Raw genomic sequence first — 16,301 nt, forward strand, 5'->3', positions numbered from 1 at the left:
ATTGGGCATTATATGGGGACCAGTATCCTGTATGGAGCATTATATGGGGACCAGTATTCTGTATGGAGCATTATAAGGGGGTCAGTATCCTGTATGGAGCATTATATGGTGCCCATAATACTGTATGGAGGACTATACTGTCCGGTCTGCACTGTGCGCTGTGAGGATTCGCCGGTTTCTGAGCTATTGTAAAATTTACAATAGATATTGCTCATGTAATGTAAGAAGTGAAATCCTTGGCCTTGTACTATATATATATTTCTCTGTGGTATCTGTGCATCATGAATCATGGTATGTGTTAAAGGGGCCCACTGAAACTCTGTCGCCCAGGGCCCACAAAAACCTGGAGCCGGCCCTGGGGATAAGTACAGTATATAACAAGTTTTATTTTTTTAAAATACAATTAATTAACTAGGAGTGGGGGGAATCAGAGATGCACGGGGGGATGAGAGATGCACGGGGGGGGGGGGGGGAGGGGGGGGCCCTAAAAAATTCTTGCACAGGGGCCCACTACAGTCCCACTACAGTCTGTGTCCGCCCCTGCACCAACAGCAACATTATGCACACCTGCGCTGACATTTGGAGTGTTCTGCTGTGCTCCTCCAATGTCAATTCTTATTGTAAGCGCAGAACACAAAGTGGTTTTAGACAGCCACTGCTCTAACTAAGTGAGCGCTATCAATCAATTCAAGGGACTGGCTTTCATATGCAAATATATAAAAGGGCTTAGGGGTGAACCAAAGAATTGGCCACACCAAGGTGTCCTCATTTGAATAATAAAAAGTAGATTTTTCAACAAATATTAAGCTAAACTGTATATACAAAGCTGAATTATTTCAACTAGAGATATCACTGGTAAGTCACTGTATTACCTGTACACTTACACTGTATACTATTTAGAGAGCTCCTGTGCATAATGTCACCAGTGGTAATATTAGTCTATTTAGTATTGTGTTTTTTATTAAATATAAGTATTGTATTATTCAGTCACTATGTAGTGGAAATATGTGATCCAGTCATGGTGTAGCGGTATTTGTTCCTTGTATGTGATATTATTCGGTCACTATGTGGTTGTAATATGTGGTCTGGTCATGATGTGGTGGTATTTGTTCCTTGTATGTGGTGTTATTCATTCACTATGTGGGTGTAATATATGGTCTGGTCATGATATGGTGGTATTTGACCCATGTATGTTCTATTATTCGGTCAGTATGTGGTGGTAATATGTGGTCTGGTCACGGAGTGGTGGTATTTATTAGTGATGAGCTAACACTAAAATGCTTGAGTGCTCAGTACTCGAATTGAGCTGGTTGGACAGGTTCAATTTGAGTATTGAGTATAAAGGTAGTCAATGGGAAACTCAAGCATTTTTCCAGCAGACCCTAACATGAGCACGGGGGCAGTAAAATTGTTCAAATCAATGGAAACAGCACTCAAATGGAATGGGAACAGCAATGGTCGAAGAGACCTAAACTCATCTCTGATTCCCACGTCGCTGCAGCGTTTTTGCACTTTCTCATTGTTTTCCGTAGTGAAAACACGCTGCAAAAAAACCTGAAAGAATTGACATGCTGCTTCTTTAAAAAACGCAGCAGTTTTCCATTTCAGTCAGGGAAAAAAAAGCAATAGTGTGCATGAGATTTCTGAAATCTCATAGCTTTTGCTCGTACTGTAAAAAGTAGCTTTTAATTTGCATAAAACTCATGAAAAAATTCTGCAAAACAATGCAGCAAAAACGCAACATGTGAACATAGCCTTAAGCTATGTGCACACTATGCGTTTTTCATGCGTTTTCAAAGTGTTTTTTCCGCGCAGAAATGCACCAAAAAAATCTGCAGCATGTCCATTCTCTGTAGCATATCTGTAGCGCAAAAACGCACTAAGGCTATGTGCCCACGATGCGTTTTTTAAGCGTTTCCGCAGCAGCAAAAGCGCTGCAGAAACGCTTAAAAAATGCATGGTAGAAGGCCTGCCATATTCCCCAATGATAATCCGCATGTGCTGTGCACATGCTGTGGAAATTTCCGCTGCGAGTTATCATTGCGGAAAAAAACGCAGCACTAACAATTATTTTGCGGAAGCGCTGCGTTTTCGCCGCCATTGACTTGCATTGGAACGCATGGAATCCACATCACTGAATCTGTACATGCGAAATCCAAGCGTTTCAATGTGCGGATGGTACCCAGGTGTGGAGGACAGGAGACTCTCCTCCGGACCAGGGTACCATAGAGCCTGTAAAAAAAAGAATAAAATAAAAAATAAATATTATATTTACCTTCTGATGGCCCCCGGTCTCCTTGTCTTCGCTTGCCGGCAGCTCGCGGTGGACTGAAGGACCTGCGCTGACGTCATTTAGTCATGTGACGGCAGGACCTTCAGTGTACCGCGAGCTGCTGGCAAGCCAGGACGGAGCGAAGCAAGACTGGGGGGCCATCAGAAGGTAAGTATAGATTTATTTTTTTATTTTTTACCATTCTTTAAGGTCACAGTATATAAATCCATGCCGGTTGCATGGATTTATATAGTGTGACCAAGTTGTCAAGCACTTTCCAAGTGATGCTAAAATCGCTTGGAAAGTGCTTGTCAACCCACATGCGGAAATGCATGTGAAGAACGCTTCACTTCCGCTTGTCCCTGGCAGGAAAAACGCATGTACAATAAGCATGTACAATCCGCATGTACAATCCGCATGCGTTTTTTCTGCCAGGGAGATCCAGAAACGCTCAAGAGAAATCCTGAGCATTTCTGCATCGTGAGCACCTAGCCTAAGAATGGTACCCGGGCCGGAGGAAAAAGACTACTTCTCCCTTCATAACATGGTAACAGCGAGAGCGATCACCTGGCTTCTGGTGGCACACTGACGGGAGCGCGCTCACTCCCGGCAGTGTACATTGCTGCACTGCTGGATGAGGTCACATGCGTTCATCAGCTGAAAATCAGCTGGGAGCTCCGGGTCCTCACTTTACGGCATCGGTGCTGCGTGGGAATATTCTCAAAAATTTTCCCACCAACACTGATACAGTAAATGAGGTCACCTGGGCTGATCAGCTGATCTCCAGCTGATGAACTCGAGTGAACTCAGCCAGCACAGCAATGTACACTGACAGGAGTGATTATACTGTGCTATTTTCTACAGCAGTCACATCAGTGATTGATGTGGCTGCTGTAGAAGTGACCCTGATTGCCGTGGGTTCAACATTGTATAAACACGCAGCTTCAAACCTACAGTGGCTCCTGATTGTGGGCATGTACCCAAACTCACCCGCAGCATGTCAATTTCTGTAGTGCAGATGCCAGTCTGCAACAGATTTTGACCGATTGAAGTGTCATTATATGTGGTGGATCTGTAGCACCCTGAGGATTCGGCTGCTACAGGGGTATTGCACCTCAACCCAGAGGTGTGATATTCCACTCCCGGGTAAGGATGGAGTGTGGAACTGAGCTCGGTAGGCTGCATGCACTACACACATCCCATTTCCGAGGAGCAGACCGACGGTACTCCCACTTAGAAATGTGCAGGTACGACCGAGTCTGTTCCTGGCTGGAGTGGGAGGGGGGTGGTACATCCCAAGTAGTGTAGGGGCAGATAGGGGGAGCAGCCTGGGTAAAGATAGGAGCTCATTGGGTGCTGGTCACCTGAGCTCACACATAGAGGGATATATAAGGTGGGCACCAACTAAGAACAGGGTCAGTTGCAGAGAGAAAGTCAGCGAGCAGAGGAGAAGAGAGACCCAGAGTGAGAGAGGAGAAAGAGAGACCCAGAGGGGGAAACAGAAGAGAGGACTCTAAGAACCCAAATTAAATCCCCGGGTGAAGAGTCGGCATCAGGGTACCGGAACCCAAGCTGGTGGGGGCAAAAACACACCCCAGCCAGAGACCGGAGGCCGTGGGCAGCGTCTGCCACGGCCACCCACCACATCCACCACGAAGGCATACCACGAGGAGGGTCAGGGAACCCAAGGCCAAGGGTCTCCCAACAGAAGGCCCGAGGGAGCTGGACCTGGGTGGATCAATAGTGGGGACGGCCAGAGAAAGGACAGAAGGAGAGCTCAGGGTCACGCTCCGGACTTATTTGGGGGTTGGCTGGATCCAGAACCTGGTGGACGCAGCACGGCTCGGGAGGTCACTCGAAGCTGGAGTGACCGGAACATCAGCAGTGAGTAAACATCCTAAACTGCATAACCCGACTCTGTCTCTGATTGCCGTCTACACTGCATCACCACAACCCCCATCCTCTGCACCTGATCCCCCTGAGGCTATACCCCACCCGTTGGGGGTTATATCACCAAAGCTGCACCTACACCATCAGCCTCAGCGGACCCTGCTGCAGCGGCGGCCGTAGTGACCGCAATACAACGGGTGGCGTAGTCGACATTAAGAACTTATTAACATCTGTAGGACTGCCACATACAACTGAGTTTGACACCCTGGGCACGGACCGGGTCACAGCCACTCGGAAGACTACAACTCCCATCTGATCCGGCTCCGGATATTCCCCCTAAAGAATATGGCCCAGGGGGCACGTCAACTTTGGCGTAGTCGGCAGGATTACGTGCCCGCAACACCCGGGTACTGCGTGCCTGAAGAAAAGTGCAAGTTTACCTCAGAACGAAGTCTCCTGCCGGTTCCGGAGGGTCCCCGCCATCGGACCCCATCACCAGTCGATTCCAGCCGGTTGTCCGCCATTAACAGCTTTTTCCCGCCATCTGCAGAGTTTCCCGCCACTGGGAAGCGATTCCCGCCATGTCCAAAGGTTTCCCGCCTTGGAAGAGCGGACGCCATTATGGGCGTGCCAGAGGGTGGCGAGAGGCCACCTCCCATCGTGGGCCAGGACCGAAAATGGCGCCAAAAGTGGAAACCGCCCCCACCAACAGAGACTGTGATGCTAGAGGTGTCTGTCAGCGTGAAAGAACTGCCCCTGGAGCTGACAGTCACCAAGTGGCCCCGGGACCGCCCTCGAAGGGGGAGGAGACGAAAGGAGAGAAAAAAGATGGGTGCCGCCTGGAGCAGTCTGGAGCGAGCGCACCCGGAGGCAAGAAGCCTGGAGAAGAGTATCGGAGGAGCTTGCCCGGAGATGGCGAGAAAGCAGAGCAGCACCGGCCCGCTGGCCAGGAGCCTGCTGGAAGAAGAGCAGAGCAGCACCGACCCGTTGGTCAGGAGCCTGCTGGAAACCACGACCCCACTAGGCCTAGTGGAGGTCCTTGCACAGCTCCCCCGAGACCGGGAGTGTGCACAGACTGCCCTGGAGGGCCTCGCACGGAGGATGGCCCGGGTACAGCGAGAGACGTTGGCGGAGTGGAGCCGTGAGATGGCCCAGCAGACCGAGACCTGTCAGCGGAGCACGCCACCCAAGACGAGGAGACAGACCGCCTCTGAGGATGGCGCGGGAGGACTGAAGGCCGGAGACGGCGCCGAGAAGGGAGCCGAACGAGTGGAGGCAGGTAAAGGGGACGTCTATACCCCAGACCGGGAAACCGCGTACCTGCCCCAGCTCCCCGTCGCAGAGCCCGAAGTCTATCCTGCCGTGCCCGTCGCTGCAACGTCACCGCCGCAGACTAGGCCTCAAACGGGAGCCGCGACCCCTGTGACGTCACACGCCTCGACCCCGAGCGTGACCAAGCAGGAAGTACCACCAGCCTGGTCGCAAGGCCTAGTACCCCCGGGCGCCGCAATACCAACAGCGCCCCCTACCTCCGCGGAGCCCCCGGCCTGGTCGCAGGGCCAAGTAGCCCAGGGCGCCGCCGTCCTTACGGTGCCCTTTACCTTCCAGATACCCCAGGCCTGGCCGCAAGGCCCGGGCAACCCGGGCGCCACCACCACCGCGCCCATAAGACCAAGAGTGCCGCGTCTGGGAGAGGACTTGTTTGCCCAGCACACGTGGCCGGACGGGCAGCCTTTCATCTGGCCCCAGGAATATTATGGACTGGAGCACCAGAGGAGGGTTGGGGTCATGTGTGCACCCCTGATTCCGGCTCCGAAGCCCGTGATAAGGATCTCGCCCCCGCTAGCGGAAGCGCAGTTTGAGTGGGACCCCACCGGAGAAGATCTTATGGGATTCACTCAAGAGACTCGGGCAGCTGCAGCGGAGCGTGCTGAGTGCTGCCGCCAACAGCTCGAGGACTTCGAGAGGGAGCGGAGAGAGAGGCGGGTCCGGGAACAGCAAGCTCAAGTAAGGAGCGCGGAGCAGAAGAGCCGGGCCAGGAGAGACCCCCGTGCAGCGCATAGTCCCCGCACCACCGGGACTGTGATAAAGTTTAACCTGCAGCATGGGTGGGGCTTCATCCGAGACCACCACACCCTAGGCGACGTCTTTGTGACCAGGAGAGACGTTGAGTCCCACCTACCGGAGGGACACAGAGGTCGTGACCTTTACATCGGGGACGAGGTCACCTTCACCCGGCACAAGTGTGCCAAAGGTCCTTACGCCCTCCATGTGCATCGCCTGACAGAGGAGGAGCTGCGATGTGAGGAGGAAGAGCAAGAGGACCCGGACGGGTCTGAAGCTAAGATCCCCAAAGAAAGAGCAGGAGGAAGACGTCGTTAAGGACAGCGAAGCAGAAGCTGTATATAGTTGCCCGTCGGGGCACAGTAAACTGAAACTGAAACTGTTGTTGCTAATATAGTCCCCGTTGGGACCAGCTGATGTGAACTGTTCACCCGTTTTCCCTTAATCCCACTGACCAAGGACTGAGAACGGTCATTCCTTCCCTAATACCTGGCCGAGGACTGAGAGCGGCCATAATCCCTGTATATAGTTGCGCGTTCTAAAGCGCCCCCTACCGGTTTTATAGGAAAACCAGTTTTCCAGAGAGACTGTCGCACTTTACCCGGTCACACGTTGCACAGTGACCGGAGGAGGAGCCAGAGGCGACGAGAATGTTTTATAATGTTTTATATATATATAATGTTTTTATATGTTTTATATGTTTATGCAAAAATTTGTATGTTTTTGGTGTTATGTCTTACAGCCCGAGGACGTGCTGTGATTTACCAGGGGGGAATGTAGCACCCTGAGGATTCGGCTGCTACAGGGGTATTGCACCTCAACCCAGAGGTGTGATATTCCACTCCCGGGTAAGGATGGAGTGTGGAACTGAGCTCGGTAGGCTGCATGCACTACACACATCCCATTTCCGAGGAGCAGACCGACGGTACTCCCACTTAGAAATGTGCAGGTACGACCGAGTCTGTTCCTGGCTGGAGTGGGAGGGGGGTGGTACATCCCAAGTAGTGTAGGGGCAGATAGGGGGAGCAGCCTGGGTAAAGATAGGAGCTCATTGGGTGCTGGTCACCTGAGCTCACACATAGAGGGATATATAAGGTGGGCACCAACTAAGAACAGGGTCAGTTGCAGAGAGAAAGTCAGCGAGCAGAGGAGAAGAGAGACCCAGAGTGAGAGAGGAGAAAGAGAGACCCAGAGGGGGAAACAGAAGAGAGGACTCTAAGAACCCAAATTAAATCCCCGGGTGAAGAGTCGGCATCAGGGTACCGGAACCCAAGCTGGTGGGGGCAAAAACACACCCCAGCCAGAGACCGGAGGCCGTGGGCAGCGTCTGCCACGGCCACCCACCACATCCACCACGAAGGCATACCACGAGGAGGGTCAGGGAACCCAAGGCCAAGGGTCTCCCAACAGAAGGCCCGAGGGAGCTGGACCTGGGTGGATCAATAGTGGGGACGGCCAGAGAAAGGACAGAAGGAGAGCTCAGGGTCACGCTCCGGACTTATTTGGGGGTTGGCTGGATCCAGAACCTGGTGGACGCAGCACGGCTCGGGAAGTCACTCGAAGCTGGAGTGACCGGAACATCAGCAGTGAGTAAACATCCTAAACTGCATAACCCGACTCTGTCTCTGATTGCCGTCTACACTGCATCACCACAACCCCCATCCTCTGCACCTGATCCCCCTGAGGCTATACCCCACCCGTTGGGGGTTATATCACCAAAGCTGCACCTACACCATCAGCCTCAGCGGACCTTGCTGCAGCGGCGGCCGTAGTGACCGCAATACAACGGGTGGCGAAGTCGACATTAAGAACTTATTAACATCTGTAGGACTGCCACATACAACTGAGTTTGACACCCTGGGCACGGACCGGGTCACAGCCACTCGGAAGACTACAACTCCCATCTGATCCGGCTCCGGATATTCCCCCTAAAGAATATGGCCCAGGGGGCGCGTCAGATCTGTATGTATTGACAAGAAAAGTGCGGCATTAGAACACAGCGTTTTGGATGCAGCTAAAATATGCTACATCCAAAGCGCTGCTGGTTGCTGATCGTGGGGATGTAGCGGCTAAACAAACAGCCGTGAGCTGTTATTAATAGTTAGGGAACATGTTTGCCTAATGGCACCTTCCTAGGCTAAAAATTGCAGCTCTCAGCTGCCCCAGAAATTACATGAGTGGGAATGCTAATGAGATTGGTTTAGTTGACACTTAGCCCTTTTGTTTAGTGATGACAAGGTGTCAATCAGACCCTTTCATTACCAAGCCTAATTAAAGTAAATAGTTAAAGAATCACACACACAGAGTAAAACACTTTATTTGAAATGCAACAGACACATTCTTTAATCATTTAAATTAACCAATATACTCACCACAGGTCTGACAGTAATCCAAATGTTAAAGCGATGTCACACGTTTATTTTTTACAAATCTATATTTAGCTCCAAAAAGCATTGATTGATGTACAAAATCACATTAAAAAACGCATCAAAAAACATGGCAAAATGTGATTTTGTTCTGCAGCATTTTTCCTGCTAAGAGATGCAGAAACGTTGCAGAAATTTCTGAAATCAAATCCTGAACATGCGCACATAGCCTTAATAGTTGGGTCATCTCACACCGTATTTCGCCGTCGCCTATGACTACAGTAGATGACATAGTAGAAGGGGGATAGAGCTACACCACCCACTGGTAGATACCGGTAAATGCAATTTTAACATTTTTACCTTATCTGGGCATGTGATTGGGACCCGCACAGATCGAAAAAATGGGGAACTTTTATCCCTAGTAGACTGGAGCGGCATGTTAGACTCGACCACTGATCCATTTACTGGCTGTCAACCCAATAAGTGCACTTGACTTTTTTGTGGCTGCCCTAGAGGAGATGAATGGAGTGGCAGTCAGACATCCAACCTGCTGCTCCATTTTAAAATAGGGACAAAAGTGCCCTGTGAGTGATAAAAGTTCCCCACTCTTTCGATCGGTGTCGTTCCCATGGTAGGACTCCACTGATCAATAAGATTTCTCCAATCCTGAGGATCCCAAAAATTTATGAAAACTTGTTTTCCCCAAAGAATCCCTTTAATGCAAACTACTAATAGTACATTACAGTCATAGTGTGTGCACAGTAAATGAGCAGGAGCCGCCTGTATTTTACAGTTGATCCTTTACTATAACTAAAAAAACACCTATTTCCATATAGTTGCAGTGTGGGCCCCTAGAGTCAATTCTTCCTGTAGACCCCTGACACCCCAGTCCGACCCTAGCTACACTAACAAGAGCAGGATAAGAACCTGTCATATCTATAAAATAGTAGGTGCCACAAAATCATGTCTCCGACCTATCTGATAAAATGAAGATAATGTTTTCGACCTCGTTACCTCATTCTGTAGCCAGCAATAGACATTGTTAGGGCTTGCCCACACTGGCGTATAACATGGCATGGAACAATGTTATACTATGGGGCAGTTATGATCAGTGATTATTTTCTCATGCAGATTTGACATGAAAAAATAATCACAGGATTCTGTGAGTAGTTCTGATATTTAGATCTTGCGCACCCGTACAAGTCTATGGGTGCGCGTGAAACTTTGGAGTGCAATGAGATGACATCCGAGTGCAGTCTGATGTACACTCACAGAGACAATGGAGAAGATGGAGAATTTATGCTCTCCATCTTCTTCACACCTTTGCTGTGATTCTCTTATGCAAGACAATTGGTTCACACTCAGATGACACTGGGCGCAAACTCTTTCAGAGTGTTGTCAGTGTTTTCCATCAGTGTGTCATCAGTGAGTCCGTTTTTACCATCAGTGTGTCATCAGGGTTTTTCACAGATGGATAAAGAAATAAATTAAAAAGCTTCTCCTACACCTTGCATTGTTAAAAATGAACAGCACATGGATGGCACACAGATAGTTTGTCGGACCCTTAGACTTATATTGGCCCTTGTCATCCGTGCTAAAAGAGAAAAATGAACACACGGTCTATGAAAAAAAAAACACGGACATGTGAAGATAGCCCCATAGACTATAATATATGTTCTATTCATGAAAAATAAACGGGTAGAACATGTACAGTACAGACCAAAAGTTTGGACACACCTTCTCATTTAAAGATTTTTCTGTATTTTCATGACTATGAAAATTGTACATTCACACTGAAGGCATCAAAACTATGAATTAACACATGTGGAATTATATACTTAACAAAAAAGTGTGAAACAACTGAAAATATGTCTTATATTCTAGGTTCTTCAAAGTAGCCACCTTTTGCTTTGATGACTGCTTTGCACACTCTTGGCATTCTCTTGATGAGCTTCAAGAGGTAGTCACCGGAAATGGTCTTCCAACAATCTTGAAGGAGCTCCCAGAGATGTTTAGCACTTGTTGGCCTTTTTGCCTTCACTCTGCGGTCCAGCTCACCCCAAACCATCTCGATTGGGTTCAGGTCTGGTGACTGTGGAGGCCAGGTCATCTGGCGTAGCACCCCATCACTCTCCTTCTTGGTCAAATAGCCCTTACACAGCCTGGAGGTGTGTTTGGGGTCATTGTCCTGTTGAAAAATAAATGATGGTGCAACTAAAAGCAAACCGGATGGAATAGCATGTCGCTGCAAGATGCTGTGGTAGCCATGCTGGTTCAGTATGCCTTCAATTTTGAATAAATCCCCAACAGTGTCACCAGCAAAGCGCCCCCCACCATCACACCTCCACCTCTATGCTTCACGGTGGGAACCAGGCATGTAGAATCCATCCGTTCACCTCTTCTGCGTCGCACAAAGACACGGTGGTTGGAACCAAAGATCTCAAATTTGGACTCATCAGACCAAAACACAGATTTCCACTGGTCTAATGTCCATTCCTTGTGTTCTTTAGCCCAAACAAGTCTTTTCTGCTTGTTGCCTGTCCCTTAGCAGTGGTTTCCTAGCAGCTATTTTACCATGAAGGCCTGCTGCACAAAGTCTCCTCTTAACAGTTGTTGTAGAGATGTGTCTGCTGCTAGAACTCTGTGTGGCATTGACCTGGTCTCTAATCTGAGCTGCTGTTAACCTGCGATTTCTGAGGCTGGTGACTCAGATAAACTTATCCTCAGAAGCAGAGGTGACTCTTGGTCTTCCTTTCCTGGGGCGATCCTCATGTGAGCCAGTTTCTTTGTAGCGCTTGATGGTTTTTGCAACTGCACTTGGGGACACATTCAAAGTTTGCCCCATTTTTCGGACTGACTGACCTTCATTTCTTAAAGTAATGATGGCCACTCGTTTTTCTTTACTTAGCTGCTTTTTTCTTGCCATAATACAAATTCTAACAGTCTATTCAGTAGGACTATCAGCTGTGTATCCACCAGACTTCTGCACAACACAACTGATGGTCCCAACCCCATTTATAAGGCAAGAAATCCTACTTATTAAACCTGACAGGGCACACCTGTGAAGTGAAGACCATTTCCGGTGACTACCTCTTGAAGCTCATCAAGAGAATGCCAAGAGTGTGCAAAGCAGTCATCAAAGCAAAAGGTGGCTACTTTGAAGAACCTAGAATATAAGACATATTTTCAGCTATTTCACACTTTTTTGCTAAGTATATAATTCCACATGTGTTAATTCATAGTTTTGATGCCTTCAGTGTGAATGTACAATTTTCAAAGTCATGAAAATACAGAAAAATCTTTAAATGAGAAGGTGTGTCCAAACTTTTGATCTGTACTGTATGTGACGGACGTGTGAATGAGGCCTTAGGGTGCAACTTACCATGCGTCTTGTTAATCAGCATTACGTTGGCCTTGAATAAGTCTTGCAATTCCACTGCAACATAAAGCAGAGTGAGTACAGAGCTTCAGCTCCAGTTTGCACTTATTTATATGGTTATATAATTTGGAGTAATCAAAATAGTCAACCAATTGACATATCTAGCTTAGTTTTCGCTACGCTTAACCGGTGGGCGCTCCTTTTCCTTTTTCCTTAAAGGGTTATTCCTATTTTTATGGATGAATATTGTCGGACAGTGCTTGTAAAGATAAGCGCTTTTGCTTTTTACTGTTTATGAAATTTTGCTGCCATTCATTCTTGGCATAGAGGACAGGCATTTGGAGATGACCGCGTTGCTGCATAAGATGATTGGTCCAACACTCCAAGGTTGACGTAAGTAGTTTTATTAATCCTTTGGTCAATTTATATTTCTCATATGTTTTTTTTTGTTTTTTTCTATGTTGCAACGCGTAGCCAGTCCCCTCAATGTTTTTGTGTTACTTGGTACTAGCACTCCTATAATTTGGCTTAGATGTTTTTAGATTAGCAGGAGACACCAAGAGGGGTTCTGCATATTTTCAGTTTTTTGTTCAAGACCATGTGGAAGGTAAGTTTCTTAGTCCCTTTCACTTAGAGTTGGTACTGTGTGGCGGCCATTGTTGTTGTGGTGCTGTACCCTTTGGGTGATGTTACCTGGGGCCATAGGAGATTTTCCTTGCAGCATGGGTGCTGTGGGGCGCCTGGGTCACTCCCTATGTTGGTGCAGCATCAATTCAGCAGTGGTTGCCACTCAGCACTTCACCTCTAAAGTTAGGGACCCACTAAGAGGCTCGCTGTGATGTTGCAGTGGGCTTCATATATTATGAACATAATGTTAACTAAGAACCTCATGTTCATTTTTTTTCATTTTTTTCTTAGCTGTATTAGATCAATGCATCAGTTTTTTGATGTGAGCAAGTATCATATAATTGGCCCATATAAATGAAAAAAGTCATAGCTGTTAAACTAACATACACTAAACACTGCTACCCTATGTCCTTAATGCACAAAATATCCTAAAGTGGTTAAAGTGATTCTCCACTGGTTTTCCTTAAAGGGGTGGTCTGAAACTAAAAAGATAGACATATAGGATTAAAATCAACATTAATGTAATAATAAAATCACTTTTTTTTATATACTTTACTTAAAAAGTCCCTACAGTTCCCTCTCTACTTTCTCTAACTGCATTTTCATTTATTTTTTTTAACTACCCTTTAGATGATGTTTGACTTGAGAATCCCCAGTGCATGCTGGGATACTCAAACGAGACGTCATCAGGGAGAAAAGACTGCAGTCCCTGCCACAGCTGCTTCACCACCCTGAAATGAAGCGTTATCGATGACGTCCATTTCAGGGGCTGGGCTAGTCCCTGCTTTACTGAGCATGCTTTGGTTGTCAATTCTGACGTATGCTCAGTACAAGATCGCTGCTCAATGTGCGATATTTCTTTTCAATTCACAGTGACAGTGCACTCCATCTCCGGCTCTGATGAGAAGTGACCAGCTGGCAAGAGAGCGCACTCTCAGTGCACATTGGAGAGAAGAAAATGCAGCCAGCAAGGAAAGCAAAGATGAGCCCCACCCCCAAAACAGGCGTCACTGATGACTAGTGCTGAACGAGCATACTCGCAAGTACTCGGTACTCGCCAAGTACTTGCGAGATGCTCAGGCGCATGCTCGGGTCCCCTCCCTGCATGTTTGGCGCTCTTTACAGAGCCAATAAACATGCAGGGATTGCCTGCCACTCACTGTAATGCCGCAACCATGTTGGTTGTGGCATTACAGTGATTGACTGGTCGCACAGCGTCAGCAGGTCTATATCAGACCTGGCGCGCTGTGCTCGTCAGTGTACTTTGCAGTCAGACAGTGTAGGGAGAGGTGCTGCTGAGCTAGGGAGAGATATGCTTATTTATTACGTAGTGTAGGTAGAACAGAAGCATATTACACATATCCATCTCAACAAACAGTCCTTCTGAGGACTAATCCATCTGCAGAGATATCAGGCAGCCAGTGCATATAGGCAGGGATGCAGTGTATATAGCAGACTGCAGTGCATATAGCACAAGAGTCTCCATTCCAATTCTGTCTGCAGCTGCTGTTAGACATTTCTAAACATAGGCCCAGGTCTCAGGGACCAGGAATAATTTTCTTTTGGATCTTATTCCTCATTATTTGCTTAAAAAACAATCCAGAGAACACCGTTTTTCTGCGCCATTTGCTTGTTGGCAGTGCTGAATACAGCCAGATCCTTTCCATATTACAGCGATAAAAATCCAGCTATTTAAAACTGTGGTTTGTCCATCACACGAATCACATATACGTTTTCAGAAAATACGGCCATTTCTGGCCTCCATTAAAAATTTTATTCGGTGTGTCAGCAAAGTTTTTGACACAGTTTGATGTTCAAAATAGTTACCTACAGGCCAGGTATTTAAAACTGTGGTTTCTTCGTCACACGGATCACATATACGTTTTAAGAAAATACTGCCATTTCTGGCCTCTATTAAAAAAAAATTTCAGTGTGTCAGCAAAGTTTTTGACACCGGTTTGCTGTTCAAAATAGTTACCTACAGGCCAAGTATTTAAAACTGTGGTTTCTCCGTCACACGGATCACATATACGTTTTCAGAAAATACTGCCATTTCTGGCCTCCATTAAAAAAATTTTCAGTGTGTCAGCGAAGTTTTTGACACCGGTTTGCTGTTCAAAATAGGTACCTACAGGCCAGGTATTTAAAACTGTGGTTTCTCCGTCACACGGAACACATATAACTTCGCTCCAAATTCAGCCATTTGTAGTGAGTGTGGAAGATATTGTCCTCCGTTTAAAATGTGCAAGGCACGTGGCAAAGGACAGGGAACTGGACTTGATGGTGATGTGATGGTGATGGTGCATGCAGAGGCCGAGGCTGTAGGCAAACTGAAATTGTGCCACAACAAACACCCACATCTTCTAGGCCGACCTTCCTGTCCCAATTAATAAGGGACCGCAGAACACCACTATTGAACACAGAGCAGCGTGAAAAGGTTGTTGGTTGGATAGCGGATAATGCTTCCAGTCACTTTGCCACCACCACCCTGTCTTCCACACAGTCAAGTCTCAGTAGCCGTGAGTCTGGAACACATATTCCTCACCCTGATCCTCCTTCCTCTCACCATGCAGAGTGCCCGGAGACAACTGATCCCACACTTGGACACTCCGAAGAGCTGTTCATTTTTCCATTTATAAATTCGGGCCTCTCGTCTCGTCCACTTGAAGCTGGACAAGAGGAGAGCGCATGTAGCCATGCCCAAATATTTGAGCAGCCACGGTCACACGAAGGCGATGGTGGGAAAGTGTCACAAGAGGTGGACGATGATGAGACACAATTGCCAGAAAGTCAGGAGGAGGACCAGGGTGCGGAAGTGGAAGACGTGGTGGTGGATGATATAGTAACTGACCCAACCTGGCAGGAGGACATGCAGAGCGAGGACAGCAGCACAAAGGGGGAGGGAAGCAGAGCACCCCAACAGGCAGGAAGAAGCAGTGTGGTGGCCTCAGACAGAAGGCAGGCAACTATTCCCCGTAACACCAACACGAAGTAAGTTTCCAGTACAACTGTTAGGTCTTTCCGAGTCTGGTTGTTTTTTAAAGACTCTGCCGATAACCCCAAAAAGGCTATTTGCACCATCTGCTAGGCCAGCATCAGCAGGGGTGGCAAAACTACCAGCCTGACCACCACCAGCATGATCAGACACATGGCAGCAAAGCATCCGACTTTGTGGGCTGAACTCGAGGGTCCAGGAACAGTGTCTGCGGGTGGCACCACTGCTTTTTCCACTGTTGTGCATCCAAGCTAATCCCCTGTCCATGGTGCATGCGAAGATGCCTCCTGCCCTGCACCTGTTGTTGCACACTCTCAAGGAGCTGCATCAGGAAGCACATCCTTGTCCCAGTGCAGCGTTCAGTTGTCCATACCCCAGTCCTTGGAACGCAAACGCAAATACGCAGCCAACACCCCACAGGCCACACTACTAAATTCTTACATTTCGCAACGGCTTGCGCTTGAAATGTTGCCTTTTAGGCTCATGGAGACGGAAGCATTCCGCAACCTGATATCGGCGGCCGTCCATCGGTACTCAGTCCCCAGCAGTCACTATTTCTCCTGGTGTGCCATCCCCGCATTACACAAGCACGTGTCCCAAAACATTAGCCGTGCCCTCAACAACGCAGTTACCGGGAAAGTCCACCTAACCACGGACACATGGACAAGTGCTTGTGGGCAGGGATGGTACATCTCGCTGACGGCACAC

At 48.0% G+C, this 16,301-nt stretch overlaps 1 protein-coding gene across 5 annotated transcripts in view; it reads right to left on the reverse strand.

Moving 5' to 3' along the window:
- The window catches only part of LOC141165302 (uncharacterized), a 192,910-nt gene that overhangs the window by 90,029 nt on the left and 86,580 nt on the right, over positions 1–16,301 (reverse strand). For all 5 annotated transcript variants that reach the window (XM_073650898.1, XM_073650901.1, XM_073650900.1 and 2 more), the window contains one exon: positions 11,975–12,028. In XM_073650898.1, coding sequence (XP_073506999.1) covers positions 11,975–12,028 — 54 coding nt within the window. The remainder of the gene's footprint in view (positions 1–11,974; positions 12,029–16,301) is intronic.

This window comes from Phyllobates terribilis, unplaced genomic scaffold, assembly GCF_046119375.1.
Source record: "Phyllobates terribilis strain yellow unplaced genomic scaffold, ASM4611937v1 Scaffold_11__3_contigs__length_659146591, whole genome shotgun sequence".
Classification (NCBI taxonomy): domain Eukaryota; kingdom Metazoa; phylum Chordata; class Amphibia; order Anura; family Dendrobatidae; genus Phyllobates; species Phyllobates terribilis.